This window comes from Polypterus senegalus, chromosome 14 (assembly GCF_016835505.1).
Source record: "Polypterus senegalus isolate Bchr_013 chromosome 14, ASM1683550v1, whole genome shotgun sequence".
Taxonomy (NCBI): Eukaryota; Metazoa; Chordata; class Cladistia; order Polypteriformes; family Polypteridae; genus Polypterus; species Polypterus senegalus.
The window spans coordinates 78,986,114-79,005,277 of NC_053167.1; the positions used below are offsets into that span (position 1 = coordinate 78,986,114).

Below are 19,164 nucleotides of genomic sequence, written 5' to 3' on the forward strand. Positions count from 1 at the left end.
TAGCAGTGGTGGTTATTTTAAGTAGCCTGATAAGGAGACAGCCCTGTAGTAAAGCTTAATATTTTAAATATAAGCACAGCACCTGGATTACATCAACCAAATTCAATTCAAGTACACATTTCTCAGCTTACATAATATACACAAACTCATTTAAACCAATTCAGGGTCAGGAAAAGTGGTTTGGGCTGAAGCCTATCTTGACAGCATTAGGTGTAAAGTAGAAATCACCTCTGGACATTATGCCTGTTCATCACGTGGCACACTTCTCATGTTTCATAGCATACCACCAGAAAATAAAGAATCTTGTCATTACACACTCTGTATTGGGAATCATGCGGTTTAAGATTGTACAAATCATTAAATTATGCAAAAAAATCTTAAAATTACTTGCATGGAAGTATAAAAATGCATAAAAGAAAGTGTCATGTTTATATACATCCATAGTTAACAGAAGCATGGAAAAAAGTATGTTATATTCATTAAGTGTGGACAACAGGTGGTGTACAGCTTCCCAAACCCGAGACACACAAGCCAGGTTGAGCAAGAAAAACATGTTTATTCCTGTGGGGGGGCGCCTTTGTCTTGCTCCCTATAGTGTCACAGTTCCCAAGCACAATACAAGAAATCACCCTTTCTTTCCTATCTTCCTTCTCTCTTCCTTGTTCCACCTCCACTCCTCTCTTGGCAAGCTTCGTCCACTTCCTCCCAACTCTGGCTCCTTGAATGGAGTGAGGCAACTCCTTTAATTCTACTCCTGGGAGTGCTCCAGGTGGCACATTGTTACCTGGAATCACTCCCAGGTGTGGTGGAAGTCCAGTATAGGGTTCTGCAACATCCCCCTGGCAACCCCCATGGAACCCAACCAGGCTATTGTAGGAGTAAAGTTGGACAGTTTAACATCTGTGGCAGAGCGACGGGCATTATGCAAACTCCTGTCAATCATGAAGAATCCACTGCATCCACTGAACAGTGTCATTTCCAGGCAGAGGAGTAGCTTCAGTGACAGACTTTTGTCACTGTCTTGCTCCACTGACAGACTGAGGAGATCATTCCTAACCCACACTATGCGACTCTTCAATTCCACCCAGGGGAGTAAATGCTAACATTACTCAAAGTTATTGTCTGCTTTTACATGCATTTTTATTACTATTTAATTTAATATTGTTTTTTGTATCAGTATACTGCTGCTGGATTATGTGAATTTCCTCTTGGGATTAATAAAGTATCTATCTATCCATCTATCTAAACCAAACTCCAAATCCCAGCATGCCCCGTGGGAATCTGTGGTGCCACTGCCACCCAGGAGGGCTGCCCTCTAGTGTCCTAGGGAAAGTAGTGAAATGTAATGAAAATAGCAATGCTAAACTACATTTTCATACTCCTAGCATGGTGCATTAGGTCCTTTTTTTACCTTTCTGGCAAATAGAATTGTCCTTCAAAGATAGCTTAGAAAGCATGGAGTTTGCCAAGTGTACACAATTTTCCAGATTCATAGCATTCTACTGAATAACCTAAGTAGTGTTTAAAGTGAAAAGTAACTGTCTGTCTATAACACAATAACAACCATTTTATAAATAACTCACTTTCTCATATCACAAATGATTAATTCAGAAATGAGAGTACAGTGTTTGTCTGTTAAAGCTGGTTGATGTAATGCCGATGAGAAATGTAATGCTGATGAAAATTCTTGGCTGGAGCCAAATTTCAAAAAAGACTGGGCTGAGTAATGAATTCCTTACTTTATTTGTTGTTGGCACATTTAGTTTTTGAATCATTGCATAAGGCCTAAATTAAACCAATTACACTTTTGATTTATGCTTTATAATGAGACTGATTATTGATTGAATTACAAATTAATGAAAGTTCCTTTAATTATTGAAGTCAGTCTTTTCAAGGAGGAAATATTAAAAAATGTGACTGAAAATAAATACATGAATATGTAAACCAATAAAACAGTGACAAAATGTGAACGGATTTAGTTTGTTGTGGTGCTTTGTCCATTCCTTGTCTGAGAAAGTTGTACAAAAACCACATTTTTTTTATTAAGCTCAACTTGTCACATTCTAATTCCTTTTATCCTGGTATGAACCAGTTCCCTTTTGCCTTTAATCGTCCATTTGCTTATCCTTCCTGAAAAGTGTTGTGATTTTTCACAATATGTCATTATTACTCATTCCTTGTTATAAACAAAACAGTTCAATCCTCTAAAGATGGCGTCCATGTCCCACAATGCAATGCAGTCTGACTATCACTCATTTCCTGTAGAACAGGAGGTGCTATTTAAAAAGGTCATCCATGACCAGCATAGTAGATCAATGGAAGCAGCATCATAAATCAATGATAAAGTCAAGGAAATACACCACCTTCTTTGGTAAGGCAAGAGGCAACACCACAACAAAAAAACTTATTTGTAAAGTGTTTGAAATAAAAACATTGGCATCAACTTACAAGTAGTGGAATTAAAATTACATAAATTTATGTGTTGACATAATATATTTTAAATTTGCAAAATTCTTTTTAATAAAATGGTTTTTAGATTAAATATGTCCTGTATTTATATGTCTTTGTTTTTCTGTTATGCTTTTAAGACCTGAAAAGATGTTGTATGATCTACTCTGGAGTAAGTAAATTCAAATTAAGCATACCCTTTCATTTATCTTGGGCTGTGAATTGGTTTATGCACTCTTATCTTACAAATTATTTTTAGAACAAAGTTTATGCAATTTTCTTAAAATCAAAAAAAAAAAACTAATTTAAAGACCAAAAATGTACAAGGACAACTATTGGATATAAAAAATGAAAATTAATTTTATTTTTGTAAATAATATATACTCAAGAGTGAATAATGAAGCTGTGCTAGAAAAATAAGAAAACTAATATGTTGACTGTAAAACAGTATGTCTCATGCATCAAAAATGAGAGACCGCTTTAATTTCACTTAGCTAAGCAAATTAACATTTGTTAAACAATTGATGAGGGTGAATAAATCCACTATATATATATTATTTATTTTTCACTCTCTGGAGCTGCTTATTCTAATAAACAGTCATAGGGAGTACCAGAAATTATCTCTGCAACACCATGCAGTCTCACTTACACACTTACTATAAGTTCACTCAAACTAGGACAATTCAGATTTGCCAATCAAATTAATATAGTTTAAAATGCTAGCACAACAGACAGCTGAATATGCACAACATTTTATCTGCACATTTTTCATATCAGTATTATAAGATATAAAAATACATTTAAAGTAATAACGGGGCAACGTCTTTGGGGTAAACACCCTATTAATTACAATTGATTGATTAAGGTGTGTTGAATGCTAATTATTTTATACTCTCATTTACTGAAATTTTTTTTTAATTTACTTGAAATTAACGTAGAGACAAAAGAGCAGAATACTTGGTAAGACATCTTTCCTTTACTGAAAGATATACAACTATTAATGAATGTAACACCATGTCATTTATGGCTCATGGAAAAATATATTTATATTTAGCTTGTTGTACATAGCCTGTGCTCTTGTAAACTTATGGCATAAGTATGCAAAGGACTTCCTAAATATGAATTCAGAATTGGATATACTGAAGCTGCTCTTTTGGCATGCATAATAAGCTATTCTTGTGTTTCTTACCAAGATGTTAAAGTGCTCCCCTTCTTTTGTGATTACCAATTGCCACTAATCACATACATACAGCCAAATTTCCCTCTGGGAACAAATAAAGTTCTATCAATCAAACAATCAATCAATCAATATATCAACCTATCAATCTATCAATAATCACAAATGGCTAATTTTTCAGGGAAAATAATGTCATTCCCTGATGCATTTGCGTTATGAATATTAAATTGCCCATTGTGCTATTCTCTGTACGTGGTTGGTCAAAAAAAAAAAGGTCTGGTGTTGCACATAACCACTTAAATTCTGTGGTGGTGCTGTTGCCTTGCAATAAGGAGACAGAGATTTGTGTCCAATGTGTTCTCTATGTCCACATGGGTATCCTACCATAGTGCAAAGACATGCTGGTTACATGAACAGTCGTTGTTAAACTGGTTCTACTATGTGTGTGTGTGTGTGTGTGTGTGTGTGTGTATGTATGTATGTGCATGCATGAGTGTTCACCTTCTTATGGACTAACACCCTGTCCAGGTGTTGTTTCTGCCTCGCGCCTAATGATTGCTGGGATAGGCTCCAGCCGCTTTGCAGCCCTGCCTAGGATAAGCGGGTTAGAAAAGTGGAATAGGTGACTTTAAAGTTGATGGAAAAAAATAAAACTTATTTTAATAAAGATTATATATAATGTTTAAAGCTCACAACTTCCTTTTTCTCTTTATATTAACCCCTGTTCACATATACTTGATCTTATAATTAAAAAATACTTTGATTTGTGAGCTGAAAAAGTAGGTGATCCTTCTTTTGCACTTTAGGATGTTTATAAAATTTTATGAAAACAACATAAGATACTCAGTACAACATTTGACTATACCTTACAAGCTGCATTAAACAGCATTGTTTACATGAGTTTATATGTATTTTTTAAATTTATCTTTCTTACCTGGGGAATGCAATCAGTGTATGCAAACATGGACTTAAATCGATCATCTATGCTGATATGATAGAGGATGCACATTGCTATCTGCTTATGATTTTCATTCCCTGCCAAAGAAGACAGAAATATTAGCATTTCCTTTAAATTAAAAAAACTAATCTTAGAAATCTCAGATAAAATAATCAACATTCTTAATTTTGCAAGGCACATATTACATTTTGCCTAATTATTACACATGTGGTTGTGAAACATTTCAGGTAATTGGTTTTGAAGTCTAAAACATTCTAGCTCAAAACCATTAAAAAAAAGTTAATTGGAAATATGATTACTTAAAAGACCATTTCAAAGTGTACTTCTTCTATCAACATTCACATTTTAATACAATATCCAAACTTGTATTCACATTATTAGATTATGAAGTTAATAGGAACCATAATTGTTGGCAGGTCAATACTAAAATCTCACTTTTACTTGCTGTATATGGTTTAAATTATCAGTGAGATGTGGGCTGCCCCTTCACAGAAGCTAAAGAAAGAAAAGAACCTTGCAGCTGTTGTGCACACTGATAATAACTCTATAATACTATGGGGATCACTTAAGGCAAACCAAAAATAATTTAACTGTTAAAAGACATAGCTCACTGAGTGCATATTTTCTTTTTAACTAGCCCCTTTAAGTCGAGTAAAACATATATATGCCAGAATGTATTAAACTTTCTCAAGACAATAAAACTTAAGTCATTTAAATAACATTTGTTTATCACAAATTCACTTTATTCTGTAAACAAATTTGTTCATGGAAATGATGTGAATAAAAACAACAAAAATAAAACTCACTAAATATAATTATTAAGAATAAAATCAAAATCAAACTCATAAACTTAACTGTAACTGTTATTTAACAATTAATTTTGAAATGAGACTGTAAAAAAAAAAAAAGATTGAGACGCTCCAGGCAGCATTATCACTAAGTTTATTGAAACCATATGTTGCTAGAAAGACCCCGGGAAAAAAAGTCTTCTTCGTTTAATTGGGGAAACAGGAGGAAGCATAAATTTTACTGCCATTAATAACTTCAAGCAATCCCGACCAGTCTTTACCGCACCCTGATGGCACTCACATGTGCTTCTCATTAAAGCGATTGCCACATCTGACCCTTATTACTACCTCACTTCATCGGTAGGAAAATGGAAGACTCTTTATGGGTTGAAGAGGGGCCTATTAAAGTTTCAAAATACTACCGTAGCCAGAAACAGCTTCCTTTAAATAAACAAAAAAAAAAAAGAAAAAGAAAAAAAAAACAACAAAAACTATAAAATATTATATTATACACTTCAACAGTTTTTTGCTCCTGGAAAATATATACAACAAACACTATAAAATATATATATTATAGCACTTCAACAGTTTTTTTATTCATTTTTCTTAAAGCTCAATTCTGGTACTAAAGTATTAATACTACTGTTCTAAATATATATACATGATCGACAGACAATTATTTAGGCTGTGATTAACTGTCATTAGCATTCAGCTCTTTGCACTGTTTGCATTTTAATATTGAAGAAAAATCTGTATCATTTAAAGAATATTTGTGTCATTTGTTATAATTAATAACATATATTAACATGATATAAAACTGACGTTGGGGTAATTTAAGTGGCTCTATTAAGACTGATACAGGTTGACCACAATAACTAAGATGAGAGTGGGTACACAAAGTTAATCAGGTTTTCTTTCTTTAACTTTGTCAAACATTCTCTTTCAGTTTCACAACATGATCATGTCTCTTTTAATCTACCGAATAGTCATCCATCCACCATATTGGAAAAATATCCTTCATTTGTATAAAGCCTTTATAAAATTAGCAATTCAGAATATGTTGTACTAAAGTAAAAAATATTAAAATACTACTGTTCTAACAGAAATATATAATTACATTTAGATCGTCTATGTGTTAATAGAACTCATTAATACGGTAAGATAAGAACTTTATTTGTTTTTTTTAAATCGTTTAAATTTAAAAAAGATGTGTATATAAATTCAATTCACTATCCACCCATGACAATTATTTAGTTTATTCTAAAATGTCTTGATTAGACCCTGCCTTTTAAAAAGTTTTGAACTGTCATTTGAGCATTCAGCTCCTATGTACTAATAGTGAAGTAAAGGCAATTACAGTTTGTCCTTCTCCACTTTAAACCCATCTGGGAGTACACACAGCTGTTTATGGATTAGTGACACCAAGGCTGTCAGTTAGGCATTTCAAAATTTTTGTCCACAATGATGTTCATTTGGTAAATGCCCAAAACATGTGGCCTAGTGAGGCTGGAGCTCAACTGCAATGTTTGCAGGTTGGATCTTGCCCTGGAAACATTTTGGACCATTTTTAAATGAGATAGATATGCTCGATGAAAGATTTTAAGTTGAACAATTAAATGCTTTGCACATATGGAACTAGAGTGAATTCTGTGCATGGCTGCCTTCGATTCCTTTTCTGAAATGTTAAGTGACAGATTTTCCAACTTTACTCTGGGATCTTTAAAATGAAGGGACTTTAAAATAGTTTTATATAATATAGAAATGCTTTCTGTGTCTTCAAAACTGATCGATATTTCTTCTGAAATAGAAGTAGGTGGGAGATGAGGAAAATTTGGCAGATTTTGTTTAGTAAAGTTTCTAATTTGGAGATAGTGGAAAAATTGGGTTGAAGGGAAGCTAAATTTGGATTGTAAATTGTTTGTAGGATGTAAAGCCATTATTTATATACAAATCTCTAAATTATTTAATGCCATACATTTTCCAAATATTAAAAACTGTGGAAGGGTGGAAAAAGGTGGTTATCACGTAGAGGTACCACAGATAAAGTATTCTCTTACTTAAAGTGCTTCCTACATTGGTTCCATATTCTGAGTGAATGAAGGACAAATGAGTTTGTTAGTATATTGACAATACCTTGTATTTATGGGTGTACAAAGCAAGGAATATACAGAAGTACTGAAGGATTTCACTTCTACTGCAGACCAAGCTAATGTGTGTTCATCTATTTGTGTCAATATCCAGGTTTTTATAGCTTGTATTTTTGCCACCCAGTAATAAAACTAAAAAAATTAGGTACACCCATGCCACCTTCTGATTTAGGTCATTGTAGGGTTGCCCTTTGGAAGTGTGGATATTTTGAATTTCAAATAAAGGAAGTTATGATTGAATGTAATTACTTTAAAAATTATTTGTTAATGTATATGGGGATGTTTTGAAATAGAAACAAAATCTTAGGGAGGATATTCATCTTGATAGCGTTAATTCTTTCTGCTAAAGTAAGATGGAGAGATAGACCATCTATGCACATCTTGTTGAAAAAGTGGTTTATATTTACTTGTGATGTTTACCCCTTGCTATTTAAACTGATCTGCAATGATAAAAGGGAAGGTGTCCAATCTAATGTTGTTTGTTAGGGATTTCACTTTAAAAAGTGTAGTTTTGTTCAAATTAATTCTGAGTCCAGATATCTTTTGAAATTCTGCTAGTGTAGTTAAAGCTGCAGGCACAGAATTTTGTGGGATGGATGGATGGATAGATGGACAGACAGACAGTTTATTAATCACAAGGAGAAATTCACATACTCCAGCAGCAGCATACTGATAAAGAACAATATTAAAGAGTGATAACAATGAAAGTATAACAGACAGACAATAATTTTGTATAATATTAATGTTTACTCCCCCGGGTGGAACTGAAGAGTCGCATAGTGTGGGGGAGGAACAATCTGTCAGTGGGGGAGGACAGCGACTCTGTCTGGAGATGATCCTGTTCAGTGGATTTTCCATTAGTGACAGGAGCCTGCTCAGTGTCCGTCGCTCTGCCACGGATGTCAAACCGTCCAGCTCCGTGTCTACAATAGAGCCTGCCTTCCTCACCATCTGCAGCATCTTATTGCAGATGTTGAAGGACGCCAACCTTGTAAGGAAGTATAGTCGGCTTTGTCCTTTCTTACACAGAGCATCAGTATTGGGAGTCCAGTCCAATTTATCATCCAGCTGCAATCCCAGGTATTTATAGGTCTGCACCCTCTGCACACAGTCACCTCTGATGATCATGGGGTCCATGAGGGGCCTGGGCCTCCTAAAATACACCACCAGCTCCTTGGTTTTGCTGGTGTTCAGTTGTAGGTGGTTTGAGTCACATCATTTAACAAAGTCCTTGATTAGTTTCCTATACTCCTCCTTCTACCCACTCCTGATGCAGCCCACGATAGCAGTGTCATCTGCAAATGTTTGCACGTGGCAGGACTCTGAGTTGTATTGGAAGTCCGATGTATATAGGCTGAACAGGACAGGAGAAAGTACAGTCCCCTGCGGAGCTCCTATGTTGCTGACCACAATGTCAGACCTGCAGTTCCCGAGATGCACATACTGAGGTCTGTCTTTAAGATAGTCCATGATTCATGCTACCAGGTATGAATCTACTCCCATCTCTGTCAGCTTGTCCCTAAGGAGCAGAGGTTGGATGGTGTTGAAGGCACTACAGAAGTCCAGAAGCATAATTCTTACAGCACCACTGCCTCGGTCCAAGTGGAAGAGGGATCAGTGTAGCATATAGATGATGGCATCCTCCGCTCCCACCTTCTCCTGGTATGCGAACTGCTGAGGATTGAGGGCGTGGTGGACCTGTGACCTCAGGTGGTGAAGCAGCAGCCGCTCCATGGTCTTCATCACATGTGACGTCAGAGCGACAGGCCGGAAGTCGTTTAGCTCACTAGGACGTGATGCCTTTGGGACTGGGGTGATGCAAGATGTTTTCCAAAGCCTCTGGACCCTCCCGCGAGGCATCTGGAATTGCATAGGGTAAATAATAATGTTTTTTGGAATACATACATTTCATGTGTGTTCCGTGTCTACAACGATCCGTGTAAATGCAGGATGATAGGAAATGCAAGGCAAGAAATGTTGAACACATAACCAAAACAGAAACTTTTTTGATGTAATGACAAAATAACTCCCCTCAAAACGTGTGATAGTTATTGTGGTGGTAAATGCAGCGATTGTTACCTTTAGCTCGGACTGTTCATTTCGGTCTTCTCTGTGCTCTGCGGATGAAGTAACAAGCCCAGTCAGAGTCAGTGTCACTGACTTGCGGTGGGTAGTTGACAGTGTGGAAAGTAAACCAATTTTAAGTTTCAACGAACCTTCTGGAATCGATAAGTTCTCCTGGCCCATCTCCCTTGCACTTTTTTTCCTGGCTAGGGGGTGAATATAGTAAAACTGCTAGGGAGTCTTTTTGATGGTTTTTGCCCTGAAGACCACATGCAGCTATTTACCAAATATTAGTCAAATAAATATATTTATTAGCTAATTTTCATGTGTCTATCTCATCACCAAATTTCCATATCCATAAAGGCATTTTTGAGAATTTTGGCTAATTAGTTTTTCCGGGGGTGTTGGGATTTTTCACCAAATATTGATATAGATTGAAAAGTCTTTTCTAAGCAGATTCCTACTGCCCTAGATTTACCATCCTGCCAAATTTCAGCTTTTAAACTAAACAGGGAAATAATGTTTTTGCTTTTGAGTGAGTCAGTGAACTTTGCATTATATACAGCATAAAGATCATAGGAGGCTCTCAGGTTTTGCACATATGAACAAGAACATAAAACATCCTAAATTTGAATTTCTGATACTTTCTAATACAGAAATGATTATTATGTGAGACTATGACGGTGTGGGTCCTGCTCCATGCTCCCACCACTCTTTTGGGAACATCTCAACTCAACATTGTCAGTAATGTAACCGGATGAGTTGGTCTGATGGGAACAAATCAAACTGAGCAAGGGGATGGTGCAAAACTTGCAAGTCCTTTTATTAAAAACAATCAAAATCAAAATCAAAACAGTCTCCAACTAAAGAGCAGTGTATCAAAGTTTCATAAATAAATAATCCATAAAAACAGGGTGAATAAAAGTGGAGGTTAAAAATCCAATAAATAATTCCCTTAAAAACTAGCCTTCTTTAACAACCCGGTGCCTTCTCCTTTTAACTGGTGGCTCCCCTGCTTCTCCCATACGGCCGTGCTACAGGGGAGTCGCCCTATCTGCGGGTGCAGCTGACTTTCCTTCTGGTCCGGTAGCCTTCCATCCCCTGGCTCCGAACAGCTGATCCGCTGGATCGAGGCTCAGGTTCCCCAAAGGCCAGGACGCTCACGCTGGGGCTCAACCTTCCCAAGCCTCCCTGACTCCTGCTACCTTCCAAGGACTTACACAGCGGGTCGTCTACACTTCTGGTCACTCTAGCTCCTCTAAATTGCTCAGCTGAAGCGTTTATTATGTTTATTAGATAAGTTAATGTCCCTGAATGTATATTACAGTACAGTATAAATCAGCAGTATTTTACTGTAAAATGTTTTCCATTGAATGGTTTCCTGTGGTATCACTAAAGTGTAATTTATATGGAAGTGCTGTATGGACCATTCCATACAGATTCTTTAGTTTTAAGTAGTGTAACACATCTCACTATTATTATAATTTATCAGGCATTTATAATTAAAAGAAATTGCAAAAATAAGGAAAAATAAGAAATCCCAGATCATTAATCCCCGACTACAATAATTCTATGCACATATCTTTTTAGAGCTATACGTTTCATTTCAATGTCTCACAGTATCAGGTTTCACCACCCAGTAATAAAACACATTCACTCACAATCCTATGCAACGATAATTTAAAATTATTAGTTAATTTATAATGTATGCCTAATGAATATTTGTGCACAGAAGTGCATCCCCTATCCATCAAAAGAATACTGGCCAAGTGCAAATGTAGAATCTAATATATCATCATGTCCTGCGGTGGGTTGGCACCCTGCCCAGGATTGGTTCCTGCCTTGTGCCCTGTGTTGGCTGGGATTGGCTCCAGCAGACCCCCGTGACCCTGTATTCGGATTCAGCGGGTTAGAAAATGGATGGATGGAATATATCATCATTTCCTTAAGAGGTTTCATGGTTATTACGTAACCAGTTTTAAGTCATTATCCATTGCTTGGTTAAAAAAAAATGTAAAAAATGACACCTTTTAAACCTGGTGTTGCTTGGATTATTTGAATTTTGGCCTGCAGAGTTTGACCAACATGATTTTCAATATGTAATATAAAGATGTATGTTATTTCTCATACCAGTATGTAGAAGAAGACAATACAGCAGTTATCCAACTACTCCAGAGATAAATATGCAATAAATCAACAAACCAGTCTCGCATTCACTTCTACTGCTTCCAAAAAGCATTACAACATAGTTAAATTGACAGTAATTTAAAATCACAGCCTATTACACTTTTAAATGGCAACATTTACAGAAGCTGTGCAGTTATTGTTTTCATTACAATTGATGTTATCATTCCAAAAGACACTTTATCCAAGTTCAGTGTACTGTACAGTTTGTGCCAAGTATGTCTAATTACATTTAAATTGTACAGGAAAAGAGAATGACCCTTGTCAATTAACTACTAAAAGTGGTTGCCAGGCTTGGCATCATCTTTTGTTTGCTGAAACTGTGGTAGCCATTTTTAACATCCCATGTTTGGAGTAATTATGATGCTCTGCAATAATATGTCAGCTTATTAATGAAACTGTGACTTAAAAGAACATTTAAAACCTGTATTACTCAAACTAAATTCTTTTAAGTTTGTTTTACCTGCTATTGCATTTCATTCATAAGTACTATCAATCAACATATCCGACAAATCATAAACAAGTTATAATGGAAGTCCTTAATTCTTGGAACGCAGAATACCACCAGTTGTCATATTGTTCACAGATTCTTCAAAAATATATCAAATAAATTGCTGTCTGCTAGCTTGCTCATCTGTGTTATTGAAAATCGCTGTGAAATATATCCTTCATTTACTTGTTGTGCAATAAGTATACATTTTTCCTGCAATCCATTTTATAATCGTGCATTCATTTAATGCAGTGCATAAGTAAAAGAAAATAAACTGCTTAGAAAAGCCCAAACTAGCAGAGTTTGGAATCAGTAAGGTTTCCCTTAACCCATCAAACTGAAAAATATTTTTCATATTTCTAACAGCGTTCAATCATCTTAAAAGCATAAAACCACAGATTACAACCCCATAAGTAATAGTATAGGGATTCCTTACAGGTTGCAACAAATAATCAAAAATTTAAATTTAAACACTGCCCAATGCTGTTTATTTTAAAAGATTCATTACACATATATACACACAATTTCTGCATAGGAAACATGTAACAATCCTCCAAATATTAAAAAAAAAAATCTAACAACAAAATGAAACTGAATGATGTCAATTTAACTGACAAATTCTCTTTTGAGAAAAAGGAGCATTTCATGCTTATCACCTGTCATTCGCTTTCTTTTCTTGTTAAGTGAATGAAAAGCTATAATAGAGCTACACTCTTGCTTGAGACAGAAAAATATGCTCTTGTAGCTTCCTCAAAAGTGAGGATATGTGCATTTGTGGTCTATCAGTACACACAGGACGCTGTTCACCTGTAGGCAGTGGCATAGCGTGGGTGTCAGCCGCCAGGGGCGGAGGAAAATTTCGCCGCCCCCTTATTTAGGAATTTCAATTTAAAAGACTAAAATATACAGTAATTCTTTGCCGTCCCCAAAAAGTGCTGCCCGGGGGCCGCCCTGCCGCCCCCACTACGCTACGCCACTGCCTGTTGGTGGCACTGATAGGGAGGTTTGAGTTTGTGATGTTACAGAACTGCTAAGTGCGGAACTCCCTAACCTCTGAATTAGAGTCTCAAAACTAATTGTAAACAGAGATCTTAGAGGCATTTACTCCAAAAGGTGCTTGTGTGTCTCTTCTCTGGCTGCTCATTTTTTTGTTTTACGTCTTTTTTACTAAACAGTGGGTAGCGCTGCTGCCTCGCAGTTAAGAGACCCAGGTTCGCTTCTTGGGTCCTCCCTGCATGGAGTTTGCATGTTCTCCCTGTGTCTGCGTGGGTTTCCTCCGGGCACTCCGGTTTCCTCCCACAGTCTAAAGACATGCAGGTTAGGTGCACTGGTGATTCTAAATTGTCCCTAGTGTGTGCCCTGCAGTGGGTTGGCGCCCTGCCCTGGGTTTGTTTTCTGCCTTGCGCCCTGGATTGGCTCCAGCAGACCCCCCGTGACCCTGTAGTTGGGATATAGCGGGTTGAATAACGGATGGATGAAATCAGATTTGTTGTAGTTTATTACATTGTCTGTGTTACACACAATTAATATACCATTTCAAAAACAGTTTTGTGGTTTTATAAAAAAAAAAGTTTTTTTTACTAGTACTTGAATTTCTTAATCATAACTTAAAATGACTGGCCATTTTTTATTTCAGAAAAATAATAACCCGTAATTACCAAAATACTAAATTTGTCACTGAATTTTCGGCTGCTCCCGTTAGGGGTTGCCACAGTGGATCATCTTCTTCCACATCTTTCTGTCCTCTGCATCTTGTTCTGTTACACCCATCACCTGCATGTCCTCTCTCACCACATCCATAAACCTTCGCTTAGGCCTTCCTCTATTCGTATTCCCTGGCAGCTCTATCCTTAGCATCCTTCTCCCAATATACCCAGCATCTCTCCTCTGCACATGTCCAAACCAACGCAATCTCGCCTCTCTGACTTTGGTCAGTGCCACCGTCTCCAACTCATATAACATAGCTGGTCTCACTACCATCCTGTAGACCTTCCCTTTCACTCTTGCTAATACCCGTCTGTCACAAATTACTCCTGAATCTCTTCTCCATCCATTCCACCCTGCCTGCACTCTCTTCTTCACCTCTCTTCCACAATCCCCATTACTCTGTACTGTTGATCCCAAGTATTTAAACCAATCCACCTTCACCAACTCTACTCTCTGCATCCTCACCATTCCACTGACCTCCCTCTCATTTACACACATGTATTCTGTCTTGTTACTACTAACCTTCATTCCTCTCCTCTCTAGAGCATATCTCCACCTCTCTAGGGTCTGCTCAAACTGATCCCTAAAATTACTACAGATCACAATGTCATCAGCAAACATCATTAGACTCCTGTCTAATCTCATCTGTCATCCTGTCCATCACCATTGCAAATAAGAAAGGGCTCAGAGCCGATCCCTGATGTAATCCCACCTCCAACTTGAATGCATCCATTGCTCCTACCGCAGACCTCACCACTGTCACACTTCCCTCATACATATCCTGTACAACTCTTATGTACTTTTCTGCCACTCCCAACTTCCTCATACAATACTATAGGTCCTCTCGAGGCACCTTGTCATATGCTTTCTCCAGCTCCACAAAGACGCAATGCAACTCCTTCTGGCCTTCTTTAAACTTCTCCATCAACATCCTCAGAGCAAACACTGCATCTGTGGTGTTCTTTCTTGGCATGAAACCATACTGCTGCTCACTAATCATCACCTCACTTTTTAACCTAGCTTCCACTACTCTTTCCCATAACTTCATGCTGTGGCTCATCAATTTTATTCCCCTAAAGTTACTGCAGTCCTGCACATCCCCCTTATTCTTAAACATCGGCACTAGTACACTTCTCCACTCCTTAGGCATCCACTCACTTTCCAAGATTACATTAAACAATCTGGTTAAAAACTCCACTGCCATCTCTCCTAAACACCTCCTTGCTTCCATAGGTATGTCATCTGGACCAACGGTCTTTCCATTTTTCATCCTCTTAATAGCTGTCCTTACTTCTTCTTTGCTAATCCGTTGCATTTCCTGATTCACTATCTCCACATCATCCAACCTCTTCTCTCTCTCTCGTTCTCTTCATTACTAAACCTCTCAAAGTACTCTTTCTATCTGCTCAACACACTCTCCTCGCTTGTGAGTACGTTTCCATCTTTATCCTTTATCACCCTAACCTGCTGCACATCTTTCCCAGCTTGGTCCCTCTGTCTAGCCAATCGGTACAGGTCCTTTTCTCCCTCCTTAGTGTCCAACCTCTCATACAACTCATCATATGCCTTTTCTTTAGCCTTCACCACCTCTCACTTCACCTAGCGCCTTATCTCTTTGTACTCTTGTCTACTTTCTGCATCTCTCTGACTATTCCACTTCTTCTTTGCCATCCTCTTCCTCTGTATACTCTCCTGTATTTCCTCATTCCACCACCAGATTTCCTTTTCCTCCTTCCTCTTTCCAGATGTCACGCCAAGCACCCTTCTTGCTGTCACCCTTACTACATCTGCTGTAGTTTCCCAGCTGTCTGGTAACTCTTCACTGCCACCCAGTGCCTGTCTCACCTCCTCTCTAAACTCAACCTTGCAGTCTACTTTACTCAGCTTCTACCATTTGATCCTTGGTTCTGCCCTTGCTCTCTTTCTCTTCTTGATCTCCAACGTCATCCTACAAGACCACCATCTTATGCTGCTTAACTACACTTTTCCCTGCCACCACTTTGTAGTCTTCAATCTCCTTCAGATTGACTATTCTTCATAGGATGTAATCTACATTTGTGCATCTTCCTCCACTCTTGTATGTTACCCTATGTTCCTCTCTCTTCTTAAAATATGTATTCACCAGAACCATGTCCATCCTTTGGCAAAATCCACTGTCCTCTGACATTCTTCATTCCTCTCCTTAGACACCATACCTACCCTTCGTCTCCTCATCTTCTCTGTTCCCTTCACCAACATGTCCTTGAAATCCACTCCAATCAGCACTTTCTGTCCCTTGGGTACACTGTGCATTACTTCATCCAACTCACTCCAAAAATCTTCTTTCTCACCCATTACACACCCAACTTGTGGGGCATATGCACTAACAACATTCATCATCACACCTCCAATTTCCAGCTTCATAATCATTACTCTGTCTGACACTCTTTTCACCTCCAAAACACTCGACGTGCTGTTCCTTCAGAATAACCCCTACTCCATTTCTCCTCCCATCCAAACCATGATAGAACAATTTCAATCCACCTCTGATCCACCTGGCCTTTCTCTCCTTACATTTAGTCTCTTACACATAAAAATATCAACCTACCTTCTCTCCATCATATCAGCTAACTCTCTCCCCTTACCAGTCATACTGCCCACATTCAAAGTTCCTCCCCTCAGTTCCACTCTCTTTACTTTCCTCCTCTCCTCCTGCCTCTGGACACAACCCTAGCAACCCCCCAACCTCAACCCCAATCCCCCCCCCCCACCCCACCCGGTTGGCCAACAATAGCCCATTTTCCGTCTGCACCCTGTTGACTAACAGTACTGGTGGCGGTTGTTGGTAACTCGAGGCTCGACCGATCTGGTATGGAAATTTGTATTGTTGTCCGCATACTGATTTGGCAAAATTTTACACCGGATGCCCTTCCTGACGTAACCCTCCCCATTTATCCAGGCTTGGGACCAGCACAAAGAAACACACTAGTTTGTGAATCCCCTGTGGCTGGGTTTTAAATTAAGCATAAATATAAATTATGTATTTCTGAAAAAAAAATCTTTAAAAAATGCATAATTTATCACTGCAGACATTTTTTATAACTTAATTACAAAAGCTAGTTCATTATCCTCTGGATTAAGCACTGAAGCATTTCCATCAGAGACAGCCACACTTAAAATTAGTGGAAATGCAAAGGCCTTTTCTATCCACATGCAATAATCAAACAGTGGAAAAGTGGCTGATTTGAGTTGAGTAGTTCCAGGTCCTCAGCTGAAAAACTGCTGCATCACTAAATTAGTTATCATTGATGTCAACCAAAGGCCAAAAATTGGTTGCCAATTGCCTCAACTTGGTTGCAAATAACAGCCTGTTAACCGTTAATGTCAAGCCCTGTTTGCTCAAATGTAAAGACTTACAATAAAATGACAGCACATGTGATTTGTATGAGCTCTCTACAGATATCCTTGGTACCAAATTAGGCATTAACACATTACAAATGTTGATGGAATTTCCAATTGAAGATCCAAAGCTCTGGCAAAATCTGCTCCAGCTATACAGTCAGAGAAAAAACATTCTGTTTCATATGGAATTATAAACTTCATATAATAAGAAAATGTTTAATAGTTTGTGAAACTTTTGTGATAATTTTAACAAAATTCTTTGTTCTGGCAATTTAGTGTGGTCAAAAATTAGAAAACCTTTTAAAATACATTTTGTAAAGACTTCTTGATAATCACATTTCTACAGCATCACAATGGTATTCAGTTCCATTGTCCTGTAGCTCTGAAGTAGCAGCAGTAACCATGAGTGCTACTCTCAACTGTTTAATTATTTTACAGTACATGATTATTCAGAAAAAGTCTCTGTGGTTTCAGCATTTTTGTTCACTGCACTTTCTGGCAAAAAAATGAAATACTTTTCCATCCACACAAAAAAAATATCAGACAATATTCCTATCATTTGAATACAGTAAAAGTTTTCTGATCTACAAATATGGCTAGGAGATACAGACTTAAATTAATATTGTGATTATCTTGAAAACAACTGCAATATTCGATATATCTCTTTATCTTCTGAAAACAGTTTAAATATTGAAGCTCACCACAAACCTGGTACATTTTCTCAAATCCAAAACATGAAATATTAGCAATGAAAATTTTTTCCCTAAAATGTAACAACTTCAGGAATAACCGTGCCTCCAGTAAAATTCTCAAACAGCATGTTTTTTAAACAATTTTTATTTATGTCTCTGTTTATTTGGAGTTTCTGGCATTAGTGACCATCAATCAGTAAATACTGCTATCAATGTCTCTCTCCATTTGACTGTCTTATTTAAGGAAAGTCTAAGTTCTTAACTAAAGTCAAGTCAGCTCATTTACATACTATATTTAAAACAGCTAGATGTTGACCAAAGTAATTTACAGTAAAAACACAGTTCACAGAAGCTAAAAGTTAAAAAATATTGACACAAACAAATAAGTAAATCTCTGAACAGCTATACACAATATTAATATATAAAATATTTCAAGAAGATGCCTATAAATCAAGAAGATCACCTATAAACTTCCAACATTTCTGCTGCATACATAACAGTAACTGAACTGATGACCTATGAGCCCTGGATGGAGTAGCAAGCTCAACAATATATGAACAAGCAGACCCATGCAGTGCCTTAAAGACCAATAATAAATTCTTAAAAATCACCTGGTACTCTACTGGAAGTCAGTGCAGAGAAGCCAAAACAGGTGAGATATGATCTCTTTTTTGGAGCCAGCTAACACCCTTGCAGCTACATTCAGAACCAACTGGAGACAGGACACAAGTAATTCACAAACAGTAAAGAGAATATGGGTGCAAGTAGGCAAAACCATAAACAAGCTTTTCCAGGTCATTATATGATGGGTCTTTACTTTAGTAATAGCCCTAGGTTGAAAAAAGCAGCTATTTTACAACAGCATTTAACAGTTTATCAAATTTGAGTTCAGTATCAAATATCACAACTAGATTTCTCATACGAGACCTAATATATGGAATGGTCCTGTATTATTTGCAATACTATTAGTGGATGTAGAAGCACCAAATATCTGTCTTAAAATCATTTAACTGGAGAAAATGTTCTGCCATCCAACATTCGATATAGGCATAGCATTGCTAAAGATAAGTTACTGAAGGCATCTTACCAGATTTAAAGGAAGGTAAATATGGGTATCATCGGCATAGC

General features: G+C 37.3%; 1 protein-coding gene across 1 annotated transcript in view; it reads right to left on the minus strand.

Moving 5' to 3' along the window:
- The window catches only part of kifap3a (kinesin-associated protein 3a), a 124,772-nt gene that overhangs the window by 59,088 nt on the left and 46,520 nt on the right, over window positions 1-19,164 (minus strand). Inside the window, exon 11 of the mRNA XM_039734496.1 lies at window positions 4,560-4,660. Within this exon, the coding sequence (XP_039590430.1) occupies window positions 4,560-4,660 (101 nt within the window). The remainder of the gene's footprint in view (window positions 1-4,559; window positions 4,661-19,164) is intronic.